Source organism: Peromyscus maniculatus, chromosome 6, assembly GCF_049852395.1.
Source record: "Peromyscus maniculatus bairdii isolate BWxNUB_F1_BW_parent chromosome 6, HU_Pman_BW_mat_3.1, whole genome shotgun sequence".
Lineage (NCBI taxonomy): Eukaryota > Metazoa > Chordata > Mammalia > Rodentia > Cricetidae > Peromyscus > Peromyscus maniculatus.
Window position 1 is genome coordinate 109,638,806 of NC_134857.1, and position 21,718 is coordinate 109,660,523.

Genomic DNA, 21,718 nt, shown 5'->3' on the forward strand with positions numbered 1-21,718 from the left:
GCCACTGTAGGCCAACATGCAGCAACTCCTGGCCACTGTAGACAGACATGCAGCAACTCCTGGCCACTGTAGACAGACATGCAGCAACTCCTGGCCACTGTAGACAGACATGCAGCAACTCCTGGCCACTGTAGGCAGACATGCAACAACTCCTGGCCACTGTAGGCAGACATGCAGCAACTCCTGGCCACTGTAGACAGACATGCAGCAACTCCTGGCCACTGTAGACAGACATGCAGCAACTCCTGGCCACTGTAGGCAGACATGCAGCAACTTCTGGCCACTGTAGACAGACATGCAGCAACTCCTGGCCACTCTAGGCAAAACATCTGAAAAAATGTGATTCCACAGTAACTTAAAATGGAAGCTTGTGACATTTCTAGCAGACTCATTAAGCATGTAATTAATTTTACTTTTAAGGTTCAATTCTTATTAACGTGACATAACGTTTTGAATAATAATATTTTGTTAATAATATGCTGGTTAAGGTGGTTTATATTTGGTGCTTTGGGACCAGAAACACATAAGTGGCTGCCATACAAGCAATGCTTTACTCACAGAAACTAAACGGACGAGCAGGGAGCCAAATGGGACTGACCTAGGCCCTCTGCATATATGTTACAGTGTGTGACGTGATCTTCCTATGAGAATCCTAACAGTGGGAGCAGGGACTGTCTGGACTCTGTTGCCTGCTTTGGGGTCCCATTCCTCCTACCAGATTTCCCCATCCAGCCTTAATAGATGAGGAGGAGCCTAGTCTCACTGCAACTTGAATACACATGGCTGGCTGATATCCATGGGGGGCTCACCTGTACCTGAGGAGAAACAGTGGAAGGGGAGGGCAGAAGGGGGTTGGAGGGAAGAATTGGGAAGAGGGGAGGGAGGAGGAACTTTGGTTGGGATGTAAAAACAAACAAAAAGCCATGCCTTAGAGGCTTTTTTCAGCTGCAGGGGAGAAGGTACCACTCTGGCTAGTGGGGCTTTTGTACCTTTGATAAAATATTACAGCCATACAACTGTTGCATAATAAAAAACAAAAACTGGGCATGGTGGCTCGTACTTGTAATTACAGCACCCAGGAAACTTAGGCAGGAGGATTGCTTAGAGTACGAGGCAGCTTGAGCCACAGTGTCAAACCCTGTCTCAAGAAATAAAAGTTCGAGTTAACAAGGTGATGATTCTAGATGAACTTAAGAACCAAAGTGAGTGAGGGACAGAACGCTGGTCCCTTGACCTCCACGTGGGCCAGCCGAGGAGGAGTTTGGGTACCAGCAGCTTCCCCAGGGCACACAGGCCATCTGAAACATCAGTCCACACAAATCCACAAACCAGCATCAAATTTATTAACCAAACAATGTCTGAAACCATCAAATGGAAATGAACAGGACCTTAAAAATGTCCAATTGGTAAGTTACAAAATTGGCGCAATAGCCCTGGGATGTTTAAAAACCTAAGACTGAGTCTTCTGGCTGAGTTCCTCTCCTGGCATTCGGAAACGGAGGGAGTGGCGCACGTTCTCCAGGGATTCTGTAGCCTGTGGTGAGGAAGAAAGAAATGAATAACAACTTGAAATCAGAGAAAACAAGAAATACCAGCATCGCCCGTTTGAGAGGAACTATACAAATTTAACCTCTCTGTGAGACAAGAAAACATTTAAATGCCTTGCTTGAATCCCTTTTTGATTTTTTGTTTGTTTGTTTGTTTGTTTGTTTGTTTGTTTGTTGAGGTATTTGGTTTTTTGAGACAGGGTCTCACTGTGTACCTCTGGCTGTCCAGAAACTGGCTATGTAGATCGGGTTGGCCTCGACTCGCAAAGATCTGCCTGCCTCCCCAGTGCTGGGATACGTCAAAGGTGTACGCTACTCTGCCCAGCCTTAGGAATCCTTTTTTAAAAGATGAGTTTATGGCTTCATTTGACCTCATCATGGTGCCCTGAAAAGAAACTGCCCGGTAATCCTTCTCATCATGGGTTTTGCTTTGTTTTTGTTGTTTTTTTTTTTTCAGTTCATATTCTTAGTTTTGTTTTGTTTTTGTTCTTTGAGACGGGGTTTCTTTATGTAGTCCTGGCTGTCCTGGATCTTGCTCTGTAGACCACGCTGGCCTCGAACTCACAGAGATCTGCTTGCCTTTGCCTCCCGAATGCTGGGATCAAAGGCGTGTTTCACCATCACCAGGCCAGTTCATATTCTTTTTAAAAATAATTTAAAAAAAAAAGATCCATCCCAATCTTTTGCTAAACAACACATGAAAATCTCAGTTCAACATTTATTAACCTGTGAAAAATGAGCCAACATTTCCCCGTCTCCCAAACAAAGCCAGCTCGGAGATGTGCTTGCTCTAAAATACCTCAGCCAGGTCCTCCTTTAACTTGTTGTATAGTTCCACGTCAAAGCGCTGTCCTTGCGATTTCCTGTGGAAGAACTGAAGGAATTGCCTGCTCCGCACAGACGCGTAAGTATAGTTCTGAAAGAGAGGAGACGGAGATACTGACTCCACAGCGCCAAGGCAAATGGGGAGAAGAAGGAAGGAGTGTTTACAGAGCGAACCGCCCGCAGAGGTAGGGCATGCAGCCGGACTCAGGAGTAGCTGCTCCTCTTACAAACCGGGAAGAGAAAACACAGTGCCGAAGAAGAAAAGCGGAAAAATTTGGCAAAGCAACCTTGCCACACGCTAGTTACTGGGTACCGCTAACTTTTGTAGTCCAAGTTCAATGTCATTGTTTAACAAGGGCCCGGAGAACAGAAATACAGCATTTATCCCATTGGAGGAGTTCATGTGTTTACACTAATTCATCTCTAGGGATTGAAATTTTTGTTTTATGATAAAGCCTCCATCCAACCTTGTGGGGGGAAAATTTTACTGGCTTCAGAAACCTTGGAACATGAAAGGGTTTTATTGATTGCTGCTGGTGTCCACTAGTTTCATGTCGACTTGACACAAGCCACAGCCATCTGGGAGGAGGGAGCCTCAGCTGAGAAGCCGGATCAGGCGGTAGGCAAGCCTGTAGGGTATTTCCTTAATCAGTGATACGGGAGGGCCAGGCTCAATTGTGGGCAGTGCCATGGGCTGGTGGTCCTAGGTGCTATAAGAAAGCGGGCGAGCAAGCCACGAACGGCACCCCTCCATGGTCTCTGCGCCAGCTCCTGCCTCCAGGTTGCTGCCCAATCTGAGTTCCTGCCTTGGTTTCCCCTCAGTGGACTGGGATTCAGGATAGGTAAGCCAAATAAACCCTTTCCTCCCCAAGGTGCTTTTGGTCATGGTGCCTTACACAGCGGTAGACACCACGTGACTTGGATGAGGAATTCTTTGGACAAATGTTCTGACTTCCCTGACTACTCACCTGCCGCGTTATGATGAAGTATGCAAAAAAGACCATGGAGTTGGCAAACGTCAGGAAGAACGTGACTGGCTCCATGATGTCCCAGGAGTACACCCACCAAGTAAGCCAGGCCAGTGCGCCTCCCTGCATGGAGAGCAGAGCTAAGCCTGCCCACAGGAGTCCGCTGGTCTTGGCTTCCGACTGAGCTTCTATTCTAGCCTTGACCTGGAGGAGGAAGGGGAAACCCTTCATTCAGTTTACAAGTTTGCCAGCTCCAGGGGCAAACGAAGGCAACATTTGAAGCAGTGCACACTTTGCATTGCTTTGGATAGGTCAGGGATGTGGAGCAATGAGATTTCGGAAGTATGTATTATCGGCTCATTTCTAAACCAGTTCATTCATCTCTTTCGTTTTTCATTGTAAAGGTAATGCCTACTCAGAGAAAACAGACTAGCTGGGAGCAGTGTCACACTCCTTTAATCCCAGCACTCAGGAGGCAGAGGCAGGAGGATCTCTGTGAGTTAAAGCTCAGCCCTGGGAGGTGGGGGAAAGGACACAAACAAACGCCCTGAACACAATTATGTTTACAGTTGGATGTCTAGAAGTCCTGGTCTGAAATCACAGGCCTGTTTTCTCTGACCCCTGCTTCTGGGAATTCATCTACAGACAGTCTGCGCAGGCGTGGTTCTCCACAGGTGCCTGCAGTTCGGCTTCATCTCCTGAAGCAGGGTCTTGCTATGTGCACGGAGCCCTGTCTTGCCTGCACCCTGCTATGCAGACCAGACTGGTTTTTGAATTCAGAGATCTGCTTCCTCTGCCTCCCAACTGCCCATGTTTAAAGACAGCCACCACCATACCCGGTATAGCAATTTCTTGAAAAGCAAAATGTGGACAAATATAATCCAGGAAAAAAATGTTTCTCTATCATTCTTTCAATACCCTTGGAAATAATGACTACATTTCTAGAAACTTTCTATTCATATACAAAGATTAGCTACCCTTTTTTTAAATTACAAGTGGAATTATAGCAAGTTTCCCCTTATATTACCTACCTGATGCCTACCCATCAAAAAAATAAGTTTTATTTTTTTCTCCATAATTCGGAAAAAAAATGAAATAAGCATAGATGTTATGAGGAAGCCATTACTAACTTTCCACCCACAGTTCCTTCAGACAGAGCTGGGACCTGTGATGTGGCATTCCACAGCATCCCATCTCAGTCTGCTTTCCCCAGAGACTCATGGCTGACGCTGAGGAAGCAGAAGGCGTCAGCCCTGGCGTCAGATCGTCAGGCTGTCACTGGTGCATACTCAGCTCATAGGTCATGTTCCAGATTAAAGGACAAAGAGAGGCTACACCAACCACCCAAATGGTCCCTTGACTCCAGGTAAACTTCCAAAGGGATCCAGCTGTGAAGCCTTCCCACCTGCTCCAAGGGCTGCAGCTGCTCCTTCAGGTGGTCAATCTTTGCCATCAGATGACGCTCTCTTTTCTTCTGGAATTCTTCTAAATGCAAGACTGTAAATAGTCTGTGAACCAAGGATTTCATGTTTTCCATCTCAATCATGTGCACTTCAGTTGGTTTTTCTGAGAAAAGGTAATAGGCATTTACTACATTTTTTTTTCTCCAGGGGAGTCTAGACCAGTGGTTCTCAATCTGTGGTCACCACCCCTTGTGGGGGAGGGTCAAATGACGCTTTCACAGGGGTTGCTAACACTGTCAGGGAAACACAGATATTCACATTACAATTCATAACAGTAGCAAAGTTACAGTTATGAAGTAGCAATGAAAATAATATTGTGATCGAGAGTCCCCACAACCTGGGGAGCTGTATTAAAAGGTTGCAGCATTAGGAAGGTTGAGGACCACTGTTCAAATGGATAAGGTGAGCAGCATCCAAGAACACAGAGTAGATAGAGAGATGGAAATGCTAAGAAAAAAACAAAGGAACACTGGAAATAAATCCACCACACCCCAGGGGGAACTGTCTTCCACAGGCTCCCATCAGTGACTAGACACTGAGAAGGCAAGAATCTGTGAGCTTGAAAATCCGGCTAAACAACCTCCCAAAGCTGAAAATAAAGAGCAAGGAGAGGGAAAAGCCAGGAGATTACCTACGGACTGTGGGACAATGACAAAAATGTCTACGTGCAGGGAACACTATATAAGGAGAAGGAAAAAGGGACAGCAGTATGTGGAGTGGTGATAATAGAAACTTCAGAAGCAAATTGCTAATGTCGAAAATGTTTCAGGCTGAATATCTCTTACCCACAATGCTTGGGACCAGACACTTGTTTCGGATTTTGGAATCTTTGCGTAATGGGATGGGGATGGGACCCAGATAAAGATTACATTTCATATATACCTCATATACATAGACCAAAGGTGATTTTATCATATATATCTAATATGTACATATATTACACTAAGCAAACACTCTGTCTCTTGGTATACCCGCACCCTCCATGCATCTGCATTCTGACTGCAACCCATCCCAAGGACTCTAGGGTGGGATTTTCCACTAGTGTTATTCCTACTTTCAAAAAGTTTTGGATTTCTGATTTTCAGTTTAGGATTGTGCAACCTGCAGTTTGAAATTAAAAGCAAACTTCTTAAAGAGTTAAGGCTTCTAGTTTCAGATCTGGCGTGTGAGCCTGAAAGTCCCCATTCCATCTTAAAGCAAATAAAAAGGGAGAGAAACTGAAAGTCAGCACCTCTCCTGAGAGCTGTCAGGGCTGAGCAGTCTGCAGCCCTACTTCCGTGACTGTTTCCAGTCTGGTCTGATATTGGAAGCTAAGCAGGGTCAGCCCTGGTTAGTGGTTGGATGGGAGACTGAGGTCAGAGGGCAAACCACGGCTCCCAATCTTGCAGAGGGTGGCTGAGAATCGCCACTTACCTGTACTGTACTTGAAAACTTGCTAACGTCCCCTAGCATGTGAAACACTGGAGATGTGAAACTTTGAAACCCCAGGGTGGGGGCGGGGGAGAGTTTCAGGTATGAGGATCATGCCCACACTTTTGAGAGCTCTACCCAGTTCCCATGGCCAAAATCAGGGGCAATCACCCTCCTGCTTCTGGTAGGAGGAAAATGGCCATTCCGTAATATCCTGGGAAACCGTTCTCAAAGCAAAAGTAGGTTGCTCTTGTTCCCTGTAGCAGCTCCCACTACACGTTAGGATGGCTGGTGGACCGTTGCTTACCTTTCTTGTGACACTGGACATCGTATGCTAGTTTGTTAATGACGAGTTTAAAGTCTTTTGTTAGCAAAGTGTCCATCAACGTTGAAGCTGGAATCTCACTGCCATCTGAAAGAAACAATACAGAACTATGCCAGCTTTGAAGCAGTGGGTGCCACGTCCTAACGTGTAAAAAGCAAGACTCGCTTTTTATGATCCGGTCGTGGACCTTCGCCTCTAGGTGGCCCCCCTTTCTCACTAAGGGAATTTTCTCCAGTTGCTTTATTATCTCCCATTCCTCTGGACCATATGTAACAGGCAGGCACTCCTCTCCCACTGCGTCAGATGGACTGGAACCCAGACCAGTGTCCGTGGTTAAAATGGTCTGCAAGGTTCAGGGAGGAGGGAATTCATGCCAAGGCCGGGCCCATGGAAGCAGCATTGTCTAGGTTGACCTTGCAGCCATCTTGAGTTGCAACCTTCATGATGGCCCTTAGCAGGCCTGGTCTGTTGCCTTGTGTTGTTCTGAAGTATGCTTTAAGCAGGCAAACCCATCAGTCTGGAAGGTGGAATGTTTGGACCAAAGCCCTGATAGCTGTCAGAGCCAGGAATGTGTCTGGCATCCTTGAGACTCACTTAAGATAAACCAGGCCTACTCTGCTTTAGATGAAATCACTTTGGGGGTGCGGGGGGTGGGGACTACTATGCAAGCCTTTCCCATCTGACTCATTGTGAAGATTTTGTTTTTCTTTCTTTGAGATAGGGCATGGTCCTAGTTAGGTTTTGCTGTGGGAGGATCTTTCTGTGTGCTGTGAATGTGTGTTGCTCTTATTGGTTGATAATAAAAGCTGATTTGGCCTATAGCCAAACAGAATAAGGCTGGGCGGGAAAGCCAAATGGAAATACAGGGAGAAAGAAGGGTGGAGGCAGCAGATGCCAGCCAGCCTCTGAAGAAGCAAGATGTGTAGGAAATGAGGTAACAAGCCACGAACCACATGGCAAAGCATAAATGAGAAATATGGGTTAAGAGTAAGAGCTAGTTAGTAATAAGCCTGAGCTACCAGCCAAGCATTTATAATTAATATAAGCCTTTGAGTGATTATCTGGAAGCAGCTGCAGCATGGAGTGGGAAAGAGAAAACACTAGTTACAGGGTTTCTGTTGCTGTGAAAAACCACTGGACCTTGCTTTCTTGTACAATCCAGAACCACCTGTCCAGGCTGGCACCACCTACAATGGGCTGGGCCCTTCCACACTAATCACTAATCAAGAAAATGCCCCACAAATATGTTGTCTTAGTTACTGTTCTATTGCTGTGAGGGAAAAACAAGAGCATGGAAACTTTTAAAAGAAACTGTTTAATCGGGACTCTTGCTTACAGTTTCAGAGGGTTATTCCATGCTCATCATAGCGGGGAGTGTGGTGGCGTGCAAGCAGGCAGGGCTCTGAAGCAGTAGCTGAGAACTCACATCTGAGCCACAAGTTCCAGACAGAGAAAAAGAGAGTCACTTGGCTTAGCATGGACTCTTAAAACCTCAAAGCCCACCCCGTGACACACCTCCTCCAACAAGCCCACACCTCCTAATCTTTCCCAAAGGATTCCATTAACTAGGGCCCCATCATTCAAATGTACAAATCTATGGGAGGGGGGCATTCTCATTTTAGCCACATGGCCATGAGCTAATTTGAGTAAGGTAATTCTTTAATTGAGAGTCCCTCATTCCTCTGTCAACAACAAACAAACAAACAAAAGAAAAAGCAGAAATCCTAAGCAGCACAGGGTTTCATATAGCCTGAGCTAGCCTTACACTATGTAGCTGAGGATGACCTTCACCTCCTGCTCCTCCTGCTTCTCAGGTGATGCAGCACTACATTTGAAAGGATCCCTATTGTGATACTACCCAGGACATCAGTTTTCACACCAGGGCACCAACATATCAGACTCTGTGCAGCGTTGAATCTGTCTTCATTTTCCTTTAGTCTTAAATCACTTCATGGTATGTCCTCATAACCTGAGACAGGGCCTTCTGGAACAAAGTGGTAGCAGTGAAGCCTGGTAGACAGATCTAGGCTGACCTAGTCTGCTGTGTGCCTCTCTGTGATGCTGCCTGTATCTGACCCTGAACTTCTGTTACTTCCAACCTGACAACCTACTGGTGTACTCTTGCTTAGCTAAAGTTCATTACGGCTGCTTACAGCCCAGTCCATGACTGGTGACTGGTGTGTGTGTGTGTGTGTGTGTGTGTGTGTGTGTGTGTGTGTGTGTGATATTTATGTGGGCAGTGACATTTTTGATTGGTGTTAGTTCAAAACTTAGTAGCCTAGGCTGGGCATGGTGACACACACATTTAATCCCAGCACCTAAGAGGCAGAGGCAGACAGACCTCTGAGTTCAAGGCAAGCCTGGTCCATATAGTGAGTTCCAGGCCACCCGGGGCTACACAGCCCAGCAGCCCCGAAAGTGCCGATCACCACTGGCTCATGGCTCCTTTTTAGCATGGAAGAAGGAGACGGCAAAACTACAAGGAGATTGGGTAGCAGAGGGAGAAAAATAGACTTGATTAAGTCTAAAAATTAAATTGCAGTTATGTGATTTGTTTTATGAGAATGGATAGAGACCATGAAGAGAATCTAATAGCAATTTCCAAGGTCTCAGAGATAAAAGATTGAATTACAAGAGCTATTTGAGGGAACAGGAAATGAAGTCAATCAGTCAACAGCTGTAGGCGGAATTGAAATGGGGAATGGTCAAGATACAAGAAGGGATTTAAATTTAAATAATAAAAAAAAGGAATGGTTTTAAACCAAAACCTTAGGACCATAAACCACATAGCATCTAAATGTAGAATCAACAACCTGCTATGGGATGGTCTGTATGTCAAATTACTCTGATTGGTCAATAAATAAAACACTGATTGGCCAGTGGCTAGGCAGGAAGTATAGGCGGAACTAACAGAGAGGAGAATTAAGGGAACAGGAGGGAAAGGGAGTCACTGCCAGCCACCACCATGACAAGCAGCATGTGAAGATGCCAGTAAGCCACGAGCCACGTGGCAAGGTATAGATTTATAGAAATGGATGAATTTAAGCTATAAGAACAGTTAGCAAGAAGCCTGCCAAGGCCATACAGTTTGTTAGCAATATAAGTCTCTGTATTTACTTGGTTGGGTCTGAGCAGCTGTGGGATTGGCAGGTGACAAAGATTTGTCCTGACTGTGGGCAAGGCAGAAAAATTCTAGCTACAAACAACCATCAAGCCTGGTGTTATCACTAAAGAAAAGCAGCTTCAACAGCAGACATAATGACTGAACTCCATCTTACATCCAGACAGGACAAAGTATGCCTTGTCTAATTCCCTCAAAGACTAGGCCTGTATAACTCTGTACCATATTTCCCAGATGTGGCCTGAAGGAAGTCCACCTACCCTCCTGAGTGTGTACTTTCTGAAACTTCTTCCTGATCCCTGACCTTGCCTCATCTCTGAATTCTTCCTCTGAGGATCAAGGTTCTAGAAACACTGGGTAGAGGTCTCAGGTCTGGTCTCTGCAGACCTCCTCACCCTTAATCCTCCAGTAATAAAGCCAACCTAAGATATTCCTATTCTTGAATGTTCCCTAACCCTGATTTAACCCCATCATGGTTCACTACTGGCACCATCACATGGTACCTTCTTCACTATAGTCAAAGAAGGTTCAAAATAAAGTTACGTTCTCCAACTTTCCATCACGACAATACCCTTAGTTCTAGGTCCAGTGGGCATTTCCCAGTTGCTGACTAGCTTTGCACCTTATAGCTGTTTGAGAAACCTTCCTATTTCAGGGATCTTCCAGCTTCCAGCATTTTGGTTTAGCACTTGGGAGTATTTCAGGTATGGAGGGATTGTGGAGGAGGAAGTCTCCTGGAGAGTTTTACCCTCAAGGTGCTTTGTGCCATGCCTCTTATGCAGCCTGTTTAAAAACCAAAACCCACAGAGCTTTAAGGCAGTCCAAATGTTAAGAAAGCAAAGTCACTGGGTAGAAGTGGAGAACTAGAGCTGAGCAGGGAGTCCTTTCTGTTCTTCAGAACAGCCCACACGTCATCATGTGAAATGCGTTCTGGAGAGTTCTGGATGTGTATTTCCTCCTGGCCAGGCTTCTGCTTGTACGTCCAGCCAGTGCTGTTTCAGCGACAGTATCAGTATGCCCAGGGAAGTCTGCTCGCACAGTGGGAAGAACCTGGCTGCCTGCCTCCGGTCTGGCTCGATGGCCCTACTGTTCCAGGAGGCAGGCAGGTTTGCACTCGGGTCTGTTGCTGGAGTCTGGATCTTTGGGTTCCTGTTCAGCTGAGGTGAGACCGAATTATCAGGAACTGGCAGATAATAGTTACAGCAATAGCAGGTTCAGAACGCACTTTTCAAGTGCAAAGTGAACCCAGGCAAAGTCCACACACGGGCCTGTTTTCTTAAACAACAACAAAAGAATAAAACAATGGCTTTTTTTAAAAATCTGACATCCCAAGTGTCATTCAAAAGCTTACATTTAATGACGTCAACTAAAATCCTCAATAAAGACTCTTCAACTCAAAGAGCCCCATTCCTAATTTTCCTTCGAGAAAAACCTCTTTCTGACTTCCTCGTACTGTTTTTAAAGTTATTTGGAGGAAAACAGCAAGGGAAACGTCATCCATTTTTATCAACCAATCTTTTCCCACCTCTTTTCACTCATTTTTCCAAAGCTTACTGAATACTTCTGTGAAGGCGCTGCTCAAGTCAACCCCACCTGAGTTCTATGTGTGCATCTGTCTGCTGCTAGATTCCCAGGGCTGGCAGGAAGTTCCCTGGATGCCCACTGCTCCTGCGTCTGAGTTATTCAGAAGCCTGTTGTAGCCACAAAACGGGAAGAAAGTTCTTCTTTGACCCCTTACAATAACCCAGGAGGCTTTTTCTTTTTCTTTTTTTTTTTTTTTTTGGTTTTTCGAGACAGGGTTTCTCTGTGTAGCTTTGCGCCTTTCCTGGAACTCACTTGGTAGACCAGGCTGGCCTCGAACTCACAGAGATCCGCCTGCCTCTGCCTCCCGGGTGCTGGGATTAAAGGCGTGCGCCACCACCGCCCGGCTCCCAGGAGGCTTTTTCAACCTGCTCCCCTCACCTCTGAGAATTCCCCTCCTCCAGCCCCACTGCCTCTTTTGAGGGTCTACTCTCAACATAAGGCCTCTGCCCCAGAGTTCCTGGGAGCTGCAAGCCCCCATCATCTCCAGGTCCCTTTCATCAACTCCAGGCCCCATCATCTCCTCCAGGTCCCTCTCATCTTCTCCAGATTCTTCTCATTAACTCTAAGTCTCTACATCTCCTCCAAGTCTCAGTCTGTCTGTCTCTGTCTCTCTCTTCTGAGATAGGGTTTCTCTGTGTAGTCCTGGCTGTCCTGGAACTCACTCTGTAGACCAGGCTGGCCTCAAGCTCTCGGAGATCCACCTGCCTTTGCCTCCAGGTCCCACTCTTTTCCTCCAAATCCCTCTCATCTTTTCCAGGCCTCCACCATCTCCTCTAGATCCCTCTCATCATTTCCAAGCCTCATTGTCTCCTCCAGGTCCCCTCATCTTCTCCAGATCTTTACTCAGATGTGACCTTGGTGACTCACCCACGCTCCTTACTCTGCTTTCCTCCATTAATGTTTACTAGTTAACATGCGGCATAATTATTGCTTTGTCTTCTTTCTTTTTCTTCCTAAAATGTAAGTTCTATTAAGGGCAGGAGCTTTTATCTCTCCGGGTCTTTGCTCTGTTCTCTAGCATCTACAGCAAAGCCTGGCTATATGTTAGATCTTCAACAAATATTTGTTGGATGAATAAATTCTTTAATCTCCATGTTTCCAATTTCTGCATCTATCTCTTAGTTGTTTCGTAACTTGGTTATGGAAAAAACTGTTTATTTTTCTTTCTTTTTTAGCTTTTTTTTAACTATGCGCACATGTGTTTATGTGTGGGTTTGTGCATATGACTGTAATGCCTGTGGAGGCCAGGAGAGGGCGGTAGATGCCCTGGAGATGGAGTTAGAGGGTGTTGAGCGCTGCTCGGTGTGGGTGTTGGAACACCACTCTTCCTCACTGAGTCATTTCCCCAGCCCCTGCTCATTTCCTTTTCAAAACTACAGCAGTGATTGTCAACTTTCAAATAAGCTTACATAGAACTTTTAGTACAATAAAAGAACAACGATAATTTATTTAAGTATATTTACCAATGGCCTTTAAATATTGAACTGGAGATAAATAATTCCTTATGTAAATTTAGGGGCAGATGGTTTAAACCCATTTCATGCCATGATAATATAAAATCTATATCGTATACTTAAATACATAAATGATTAGCTACCTCTCCTATTGTTAAAATGTGTATTTTCCTAAGAGCTGATTCTATGAAAATAATCCCTAACTGTAATTACTTTATAGTAAAGATTAATTCACTACCTGCACATTTTCTACTGGTTATTTTAATAGCAGACAATACATTTTATTCTCAATTATTCAATTTTTTCAGAAAAGTACACACTAATGCCATTATATTAAAATTTTCTTATAGGAAAAAAATCTCTGGTTGTTTATAAAATGAATGACTGAAATTTACACTAAATGTATTCTGTCTTCTTTTATTTAATAGAATTGAGACTCTTCTTTCTGTTTGTTTTGTTTTTATGTTGAGACATTGTCTCAGGACATACCCCAGACTAGCTTTGAACTCTCAGTCTTCCTGTCTCAGCTTCTCAAGTACTTGGATTCTAGACATGCACCACTGTGCTGGCTTTGAGTTGTTATGTTAATAGTACTGGTATATAAGAAGGAAGGGCTCCATAAAGGGTAGGCATTGGTTGTATAATGAATGATTTAAATGATTACATAATGAAATTCTTATCAGGAGAGTAAAGAACCAAGACGCATGTGCGGAAGGGAAGAGAAAGCAGCTGGAGGTGGAGGTCTAGGATGCACAGATACACACCTGCTGTGGTGACGGCCACAGTCTTAATGCCTTTGTCTTCATTTTGTAAGTCCTGAAGGAAGGAGCCCACTGTCGACAACATTGGCTTGACCACAAACTGACAGCGCTCTTTTCTGGATGGCAGGGTGAGGGTCACCAAGGGAAGACCATGTCTATAGTTAACTGTTACTTCTGTGAAGACAAAAATGTGGTAAAATATGAACATGTAGGGTTTGACTTTAAAACTTGAAAATACGAGAATTTATCAGGGCTAGAGAGATGGCTCAGTGGTTTAGAACACTGGCTGCTTCTGCAGAAGGCCCAGGTTTGGTTCTCTGGACCCTCATGGCAGCTCGCATAGTCTATAACTTCATTTCCAGGAGATCCAATGACTCTTTTGATCTCTGTGGGCTCCTGCATGCACATGGTTGATGCATATGCATACACTCGGGCACACACATGTACACATAAACTGATGCATTTCGTTGAGCATTGCATGGGAGCATACAATGTGTTTTGATCCGACTCAGCCCCTGTTCCCTCTACTCCTTTGTCCCCATCCCCTCCACCACTTTCCCCTCCAATTTCATGTGCCCTTTTCTTCTTTTTAAAACCCACCTTTTACCGGGCGGTGGCGGCGCCGCCGCCACACGCCTTTAATCCCAGCACTCAGGAGGCAGAGGCAGGCGGATCTCTGTGAGTTCGAGGCCAGCCTGAGCTACCAAGTGAGATCCAGGAAAGGCGCAAAGCTACACAGAGAAACCCTGTCTCGAAAAACCAAAAAAGGGGGAAAAAAACCAAACAAAAACCCACCTTTAATCTGCGGAAGCAGAGGCAGTTGGGTTGCCGAGTTCGAGGCAGGCCTGGTCTATATAGTGACTTGCTGAACAGCCAGGGCTACTTCGTGAGACCTTGTCTCCAAAGAAAACAAGAGCAAAAATCCACAACTGGCTAGGTCATTGACCATGGAGTGGCCTTTAAACCTAATCAGAAAGTGAGTGGTGGCTCCTATAACCAAGAGCAGTGGCAATCGTCTATAATGTTGATGGGGGTGCAGATCTATGGCATATTATTGACCAATGATTCGAAAAAGGTGACTCGTACCCAGCACTGGGTTTTTGATTGATAGCCTATGGTGACTGGGAGAGGCATTGCCCTCCCACCCCCATTATAAGGTAAAGTAATGGAATGCTCATGCTTATATAAGTAATTCATAAGTCTCGGGATTCCTATAAAATTTGTATCACTCCTATGGTATCTGCATCGTGCTATAGTTTGCCATTACATACATGACAGGCCTACTATTCTGTAACAGTTTGCTGTAGCTTCTCCTGCTCGACATCATAATTATCTGCCCGATGTCTTCATAGGTTATATATAGTTCAGATCCTGAAGGTAGAAACTCACTCATTTTTATCTGACTCATCTCCAGGTTCTAAGGTCACTTGGTAAAGTTTGCCAAAAGGCATCACCAAAGATGGTATACCAGCAGAAAGTCAAGAAACTGAATACAACCAGTAGGTGGGGGTGGGATGAGGTGGGGTGGGGTAGAGTGGGCAGTCTGTTCAGCTCAAGACTGTAACTCCCACTTTATTTGGAAGAGTGGAAGTAAGTTAGCCTATGAATCAAAGAAATGATAAGAAAACTTACCATCAGGTGGCGTCACTGTTCCATAATGGAGGGCTTGGTAGTATTTTGGATTTCCATACACTTTCATATATAAAACCTGTAAGAAAGATTGTATCCTAAACAAACAAACACCAACAAAAACAATGGGAAAGCAAAATTCAGAAGAGTCTTTGTCAGCTTATAGGACAAGCATGGTGATATGTGAACTTTGAACTTTGTATGTGTGCCCCACACAGGCGTGGTAGAATGTGAACTTTGTATGTGTGCCCCACACAGGCATGGTGGAATGTGAACTTTGTATGTGTGCCCCACACAGGCATGGTGGAATGTGAACTTTGTATGTGTGCCCCATACAGGCCAGGTGTGGAGGTTTGAATGAGAATGGCCTTATAGGCTCATAGATAAATGCTTGGTCTGCAGTTGGTGAAACTGTTTAAAAAGGATTAGGGGTGTGGCCTTGTTGGGGTAGGTGTGGCCGTAGTGGAGGAGATGTGTCACTGGGGGTGGACTTTGAGGCTTCAAAAGCCCACAGCAGGCCCAGGCTTTGCTTGCCTCTATCTTGTAGAACAGATGTAAGTTCTCATCTACTGTTCCAGCGCCATGCCTGCCTGCCTGCCTGCCAGCACCATGTTTCCCACGGTAATGATTATGGACGAACCCTCTGAAACTGTAAGCAATGCTTTCTTTTATAAGTTGCCTTGGTCATGGTGTCTCTTCACAGCAATAGAACAGTGACTGAGACACCAGGTGTTAAACAGATCACAGGCAATGAGTTGCACCAAGCATCATCTGTCACATTGATTTAAGGCTGTTCATTTGAATTTGATGTCTAAAAGTATACCCTATTACCAAGATTCAGAAGAAAAACAGCTAATTACTTTTTAAATTTGTTGTTTGTTTGTCTGTTTTTGAGACAGAGTCTCTATAGCTCTGACTGTCCTGGAACTTTCTATGTAGATCAGACTGGCCTTGGACTCAGAGAGATCCATCTGCCTGTCTTTCAAGTGTGGAATTAAAGGCATATGCCACCACACCTGGCTTTTACTCCTTAAAATGGATACACCTCAATTAATAAACATACATAAGAGTTCTCCAAGCTTGTATAATGAATGTTATAATGCTATTGCTTTTACTGAAGTGAAATAAAATTAAGGAAACACACGCATGGCAGAAATATGAAGTCTCAATCAGGTAGTTCATTAAACCTGCCTGATGGTCCAAACACTTCTCAGTGTATGACTCAAAGGTAGGACAGTAAGCTGTGCCCAAAGCCCCGCCCTTCTAGAACCCCACACTCCCCCACAGCATTCACAGTTTGGGGCCCAGTGTGTGTACTGTCTGACTTTCTAAAACATCGCCATCCTTTGTGGGGACCTGTCCCACCGGGAACTTAGGTCACCTGTGAAGAGGTGGCCCGGAACCGAGGGAAAGGCTTGTGCCTGTTCCCCAGCCTCCCTCTTACCCGGAGACAATCAGACACAGCAGCGGGGAGTCAAGTCAAGCAAGAACTCTTATTGATAGGCAGTGAGCCTCTTTTATACCAGAAAACCTCGGAACCCTAGGAGGGGGTGAAGGAACCAACCAATCATTTTAAAGGGCACCCTATTTACCAGTTGTTTATGTCCTGACACTATCTCTTGTTTTTTAGTATCTTGTCTTAGCATAAATAACTTGAGCTAACTTTTTTTCTCACCATTTGTATCCACTCTCTGCGTTAACACCTTAAAGCTTAAGCTCTATTTATCTGAATTTCTCTCGGCGCCCTCTTTGCAGCCCATGTACTCCCCACAATCCTTACCTGAGGTTGTCTGTGGCAGAGTCTGTGAAGAGCTAATGAAATTGGGCTATACAGAAAACAACCATCCTCAATCTTACAAACCCTGACTGTGTGCCTGTGCATCCGCATGTGTGCACGTGTGCACGTGTGTGTGTGTGTGTGTGTGTGTGTGTGTGTGTGTGTACACATGCACAAACCCTGACTTCCCTTTTTAAAATTCTTTAGATTTACTTATTTTTATTTTATGTGTGTGGATGTTTTTCTTGCCTATATGTCTATGTACCACAGCATGCCTGATGCCCACAGAAGCCAGACAAGGGTATCAGATCCCCTGGAATTGGAATTAGAGGTACAGACAGTTGGAAGCTGCCATGTGGATGCTAGGAGTCGAACCCAAGTCCTCTGAAAGAACAGGCAATGCTCTTAAGTTGCCAACTTTCCAGCTTCTTAAACAGTGAGTTCAAGGCTATCAGAGTAAGACCCTTTCTCAAAACAATAACAAAGGATTCAAATGTTTACTCTGTAGTTATACATAATTTAAACTTCATATACTGTTCTGTGTATGTAAGGGGGGATAGATGTGTGTGTGTGTGTGTGTGTTCTGAGAAGGATTGTGTGCAGTAAGATGCCTGATAACAGCATTTGGATCCTTGCTGAACATGAAAAAGATGGAGCGCCATGACTTGAAAACAGAACAGAGCTTTCCTGGGAGAAGAGACATTTGCAGCGTCTCTGGCTTACGTTACAAAACAAATGTAAGCCAGAGGCGCAGTTTTTATTTCAGCATCAGCAGTGAAATATTAGTCCAGAAAAGTGAAAAGAGCCTGCTTCAGATCAGAAGCCTTTTGGGGATGCTTTGATCCTGTGCCTCACAAAGCCTGCCTGGGACACCAGTCTCAGCAGGAGCGCCGTGATTTGTCCTCACCACACCCACGAGAACGGCCACTCTTGTCAGGTCGCCCCGTTTTAGTTCACACGGATCACTAGATCATGTGATTTACTTTAAACAAGATTTAAGAGACAAGCTGGAAACTGGCTTAGAAAGAAAGTCTTGGTTGCTAATAATATTTGGCTGTTCAGAATTATCAAATTGTCTTTGAAAAATGAATTCTGATTCTTGGAGACATGAAGAAAGAGGCTGGGGGTGTAGGGGTGCAGTTCAATGGGAGAGCACCTGCCTAACAGGCATCAGGGGCTGGGTTCAAATACCCAGAACCACAAAAAATAAATAAATAAATAAATAAATAAATAAAGAATTAAAATAAATGGCTCAAGGTCTGAAGGCAATACCAAAATATAGACACACAACAGTTTCCAAAACCAGCCCTTATTATGCACAATCAGATTAAGAGAACCATCTTCTCCTATCTCAAACAAGGTATTTTATCTAGATGTCTTTACAGATCAGAGCCTTCATACTTGTGTCTAGTGTCCAATAGTCTTTGTATAGTTAGACCCATTTATTCAAACCAGTCCACAAGGTTAGCCACAGCCTTTAAATACAGCAGGTGTGCACAGAGACCTCTTTGCATGGTAAATGAGCTAACTCCATATTGGGAAACAAAGGGGAATTATATAAGGGTAATGTTTTGGTGTTCCTTTAGCAATCACGTAATTCTAAACTGGTATGTACCCTGTGTGGTAAACCCAGATGGGACAGATCCCTTCACTACAGATCTGAATACACAGAGAAAGAATAAATAAACTGCAGTGAATAGTGGCTATACATCTAATGTCACCTAAGCAACAATTTAATTACCTAATATTCACTAAGCAATTACTACACGCTGAGTGTCTACCGGTCCTCCAAACTTCTGCTATCAAACTAACCATTCTTGCCTGCTTGGTTGTTGTTACTATGGAAGACATCTTTTTGGATCCTTAAGGTCTAATATATTTCACTGGAACTTGGTTAGGATCTCAGCCCCTCCTGCCACCACCCAAGGACGTCATTGTCCTGACTATTTTTCAATTATAGTTTCCCATGGGTGGACAAAGGATGGTCAAGTTTCTCCAGCCTTCTTCCTTGCCTTGAAAAGGCTGGCTGCATGTACCTCTCTCTCCTCACCCTTCACACATGCCTTACCCACGGCAGTCACTTTTCCTCCTCGTCCTTCCCCCTTGGAACGGTCCTGACTCCCATAATTCCGCACTGCCTTGGGTTTCTGGTTACACGTTTTTGTAGTGGGTAGCCATTCCAGCTTGGTTCTGGAAGTTCCAACCCCCATTGAGACTCTGGCAACTGTCACGCCTACGAGGCGGGGCGAGGGGAGGCGCTGGGGGACCTGAGAGCTGGATGGGTCAGCGCTCTCTCTGGGCGCTCGCTCGGTGTCGGGACGCTGACCGGTGCAGATTGACTGTGCAGAGCTCCGGAGAACACCGCTGGACTGCGTTACACCTTCCCCAGACCCTGTGACCTACCCATTACTTAATTTGTGAGTTACGCCATTAAATAAATATCCTTTTAACTACGTGGAGTGGCCAAAATAATTTCTCCAATACGTTTTCAGCTTTACTTTCAGGTCTCCTGTCTTAGAGTTTCTATTGCCATGAAGAGACACCATGAGCATGGCAGCTCTTACGAAGGAAAACATTTAATCGGGTGGCTTACAGTTTCAGAGGTTTAGTCCATTATCACCATGTTGAGAAACATGGCGGCATGCAGACAGATGATGCTAGAGAAGGAGCTGAGAGTTCTACATCTTGATCTGAAGGCAGCATATGAGACCTCAAAGCCCACCCCCACAGTGACACGCTTCCTCCAACAAGGCCACACCTCCTAATAGTGCCACTCCCTGTGGGTCAAGCATTCAAACTCATGAATCTATGGGGGCCGTTCCTATCCAAACCACCACATTCCCCTCTTTGTCTTCTAAGTGTCGGTATTTTGTAGAGTTCCAAGAGATTCAACCTCTGTCCTTTTACTCCATGAATTGTTATCATTATCTCTCTGCTCACAGAGTCCCAACTGAACTCCTGTGCTGTTGGCCTGACCCAGCGTCTACAATCTGGAGCCTCCTTCTAAACTGTGTGGGCATGACTAAAACATAATGAATATATTCAGATCTCATGTCCACCCACATCTACTTCTAGTTTTGAACTTTTACCTTATTGTCTGTATCTAATTTCATTATCATTAGTTTGCATATCAGCCTCTAGGCCTGCCATTGACTAGGTTGCCATACCCGGTGAAGATAGTCTGAATTAAACCTGACCTTCACAGAAGACTGAGAAGGAATAAAAGAAACATTTAAAGCTTTGCTAAGTCACTTCTGAAAATAACAATTCGGTAAAATACAGCTATGGCAAAATGTCCTATTGGTCTACTGGTATCCAAGAATTTTCTTGGGAGGAAAAGGATTATATGCCATAGATATGAAGATCTACTTAAACATAGAATAGAGGTTTTGTGTTTGTTGTTGTTCTGAAGTGGCTCCCTGAAACCATACTGTGCAAACTAATAACCACCCCAACACATAATGGCTGGGTGAATATGAAGATGGCCTGGCGTTCAGATCCACTGGGAGAGACCAAAGACTTGCTAGGTCCAATTCAAATTTAGATGAAATGAATTCATCCTTACTGCTACAGAAGGATGGCAGCCTTGGAGCCAGACAGCACGCCATGCAGAAGTGGGGTTAAGATGGGGTTTTAAGGCGGACATCAGAAGGTGTGTTACAACTATCCATGGAATCCACAGCTGGGTGGGAGCATTGCTTTACTTCCCTGTTTGTTTGTTTTTTTCTTCCCTGCAATATAGTAATAAAAAGACCACTCCGTCCCTTTCCCACAGCCATAAGCAAGTTTCACAGAAACCAAGACAGCTGTTCATACCTCCCAGCCCATTATCCTTTTCTTATCCCACCTGCAGGCCACTAGGATCTCCCAGGCACTCCAGAGCAAAAGGTCAACGGCCCTTAAAGGATGCCTGGTTCCATATTAAGTTTCTTTAGCCCTCACATGGGGACCTGTGTAAATTATGACTCAGGTCTGAGCACTCTAACGGCTGGGCTAGAGCGCTTCACTTCTAGGCAGGCAAAAACACGGTGCCATTAGGTTAGGGCTGGCTCTCACAGCCCATATGGACAGTGCCTTGTAGGAGCACCACAGAGACAGAAGGACATCAGAGCCCCCAGACAGACAGCTGGCAAGACAGCATGACCTCAGATGTTTAGAAAGGGGAAAAGAGCAAGCAGTAGCTAAGTGTGTGTGTGTGGGGGGGGGGGGGTTCCACATGGACAGCTGTGGGGGAGAAAAGCCACCGACAAGATGGCACCGCTGTCTAGAGCCTTCAAAAGGAGAGGCAGGTTGTCAGGAAGGGGATCCGCAGAGACAAAAGGTTGAAAGCAGATGTGCATAATGAAGGGATGCAGAGGACAGAAGCGATGGCCAAGATGGGAGCAGAGATAAGACAGACCTGAGCTTAATTTCCATCTAGCGCAGGTCAAAAATAGCATCTTTAGGGGATGGGGATGTTTGGTTTTCTGAGACATGTTCTCACTATGCAGCCCCGAGTGGCCTGGGGACTCCATGTGTTGACTCCACAGAGACCCGCCTCCATCTGCCTCCCAGTGCTGAGCTGAAGACACACCACCATGCCTGGCCAGAAAACCCTGCTCCTTTCAACTACAGGAACTCACTATTTTCAGGATGAAACCTTGCTATATTTAGATTAGATTTTGAGTTTAGTAAGATTTAAAGTTCACTTTAAGGAGATAAAAGATTAAGGGGTTTATAAAAGGAAAAGTCAAGCAGCAACCTGTGGAGAGGCCCCTGTGGGGGACCCGAGGCTTCCAGCTGGCAGCTAACTGTGAACCTTTGGACAACCACACTCCTCACAGCATCCCAGGAGACACCCAGCCAGGCTGCTCC

At 45.0% G+C, this 21,718-nt stretch overlaps 1 protein-coding gene across 2 annotated transcripts in view; it reads right to left on the bottom strand.

The window, feature by feature from the left end:
• Positions 1–1,322: 1,322 nt before the first annotated feature.
• Positions 1,323–21,718, bottom strand: part of Mcub (mitochondrial calcium uniporter dominant negative subunit beta) — a 60,460-nt gene continuing 40,064 nt past the window's right edge. Inside the window, exons 2-8 of one of the 2 annotated variants that reach the window (XM_006970380.4) lie at positions 15,091–15,166; positions 13,462–13,632; positions 6,521–6,625; positions 4,746–4,906; positions 3,341–3,544; positions 2,347–2,463; positions 1,323–1,534 (exon numbers count right to left, since the gene is read on the bottom strand). In XM_006970380.4, coding sequence (XP_006970442.1) covers positions 1,451–1,534; positions 2,347–2,463; positions 3,341–3,544; positions 4,746–4,906; positions 6,521–6,625; positions 13,462–13,632; positions 15,091–15,166 — 918 coding nt within the window. In that variant the 3' untranslated portion in view covers positions 1,323–1,450. The remainder of the gene's footprint in view (positions 1,535–2,346; positions 2,464–3,340; positions 3,545–4,745; positions 4,907–6,520; positions 6,626–13,461; positions 13,633–15,090; positions 15,167–21,718) is intronic. The other variant, XM_076574978.1, reaches the window with a different exon arrangement.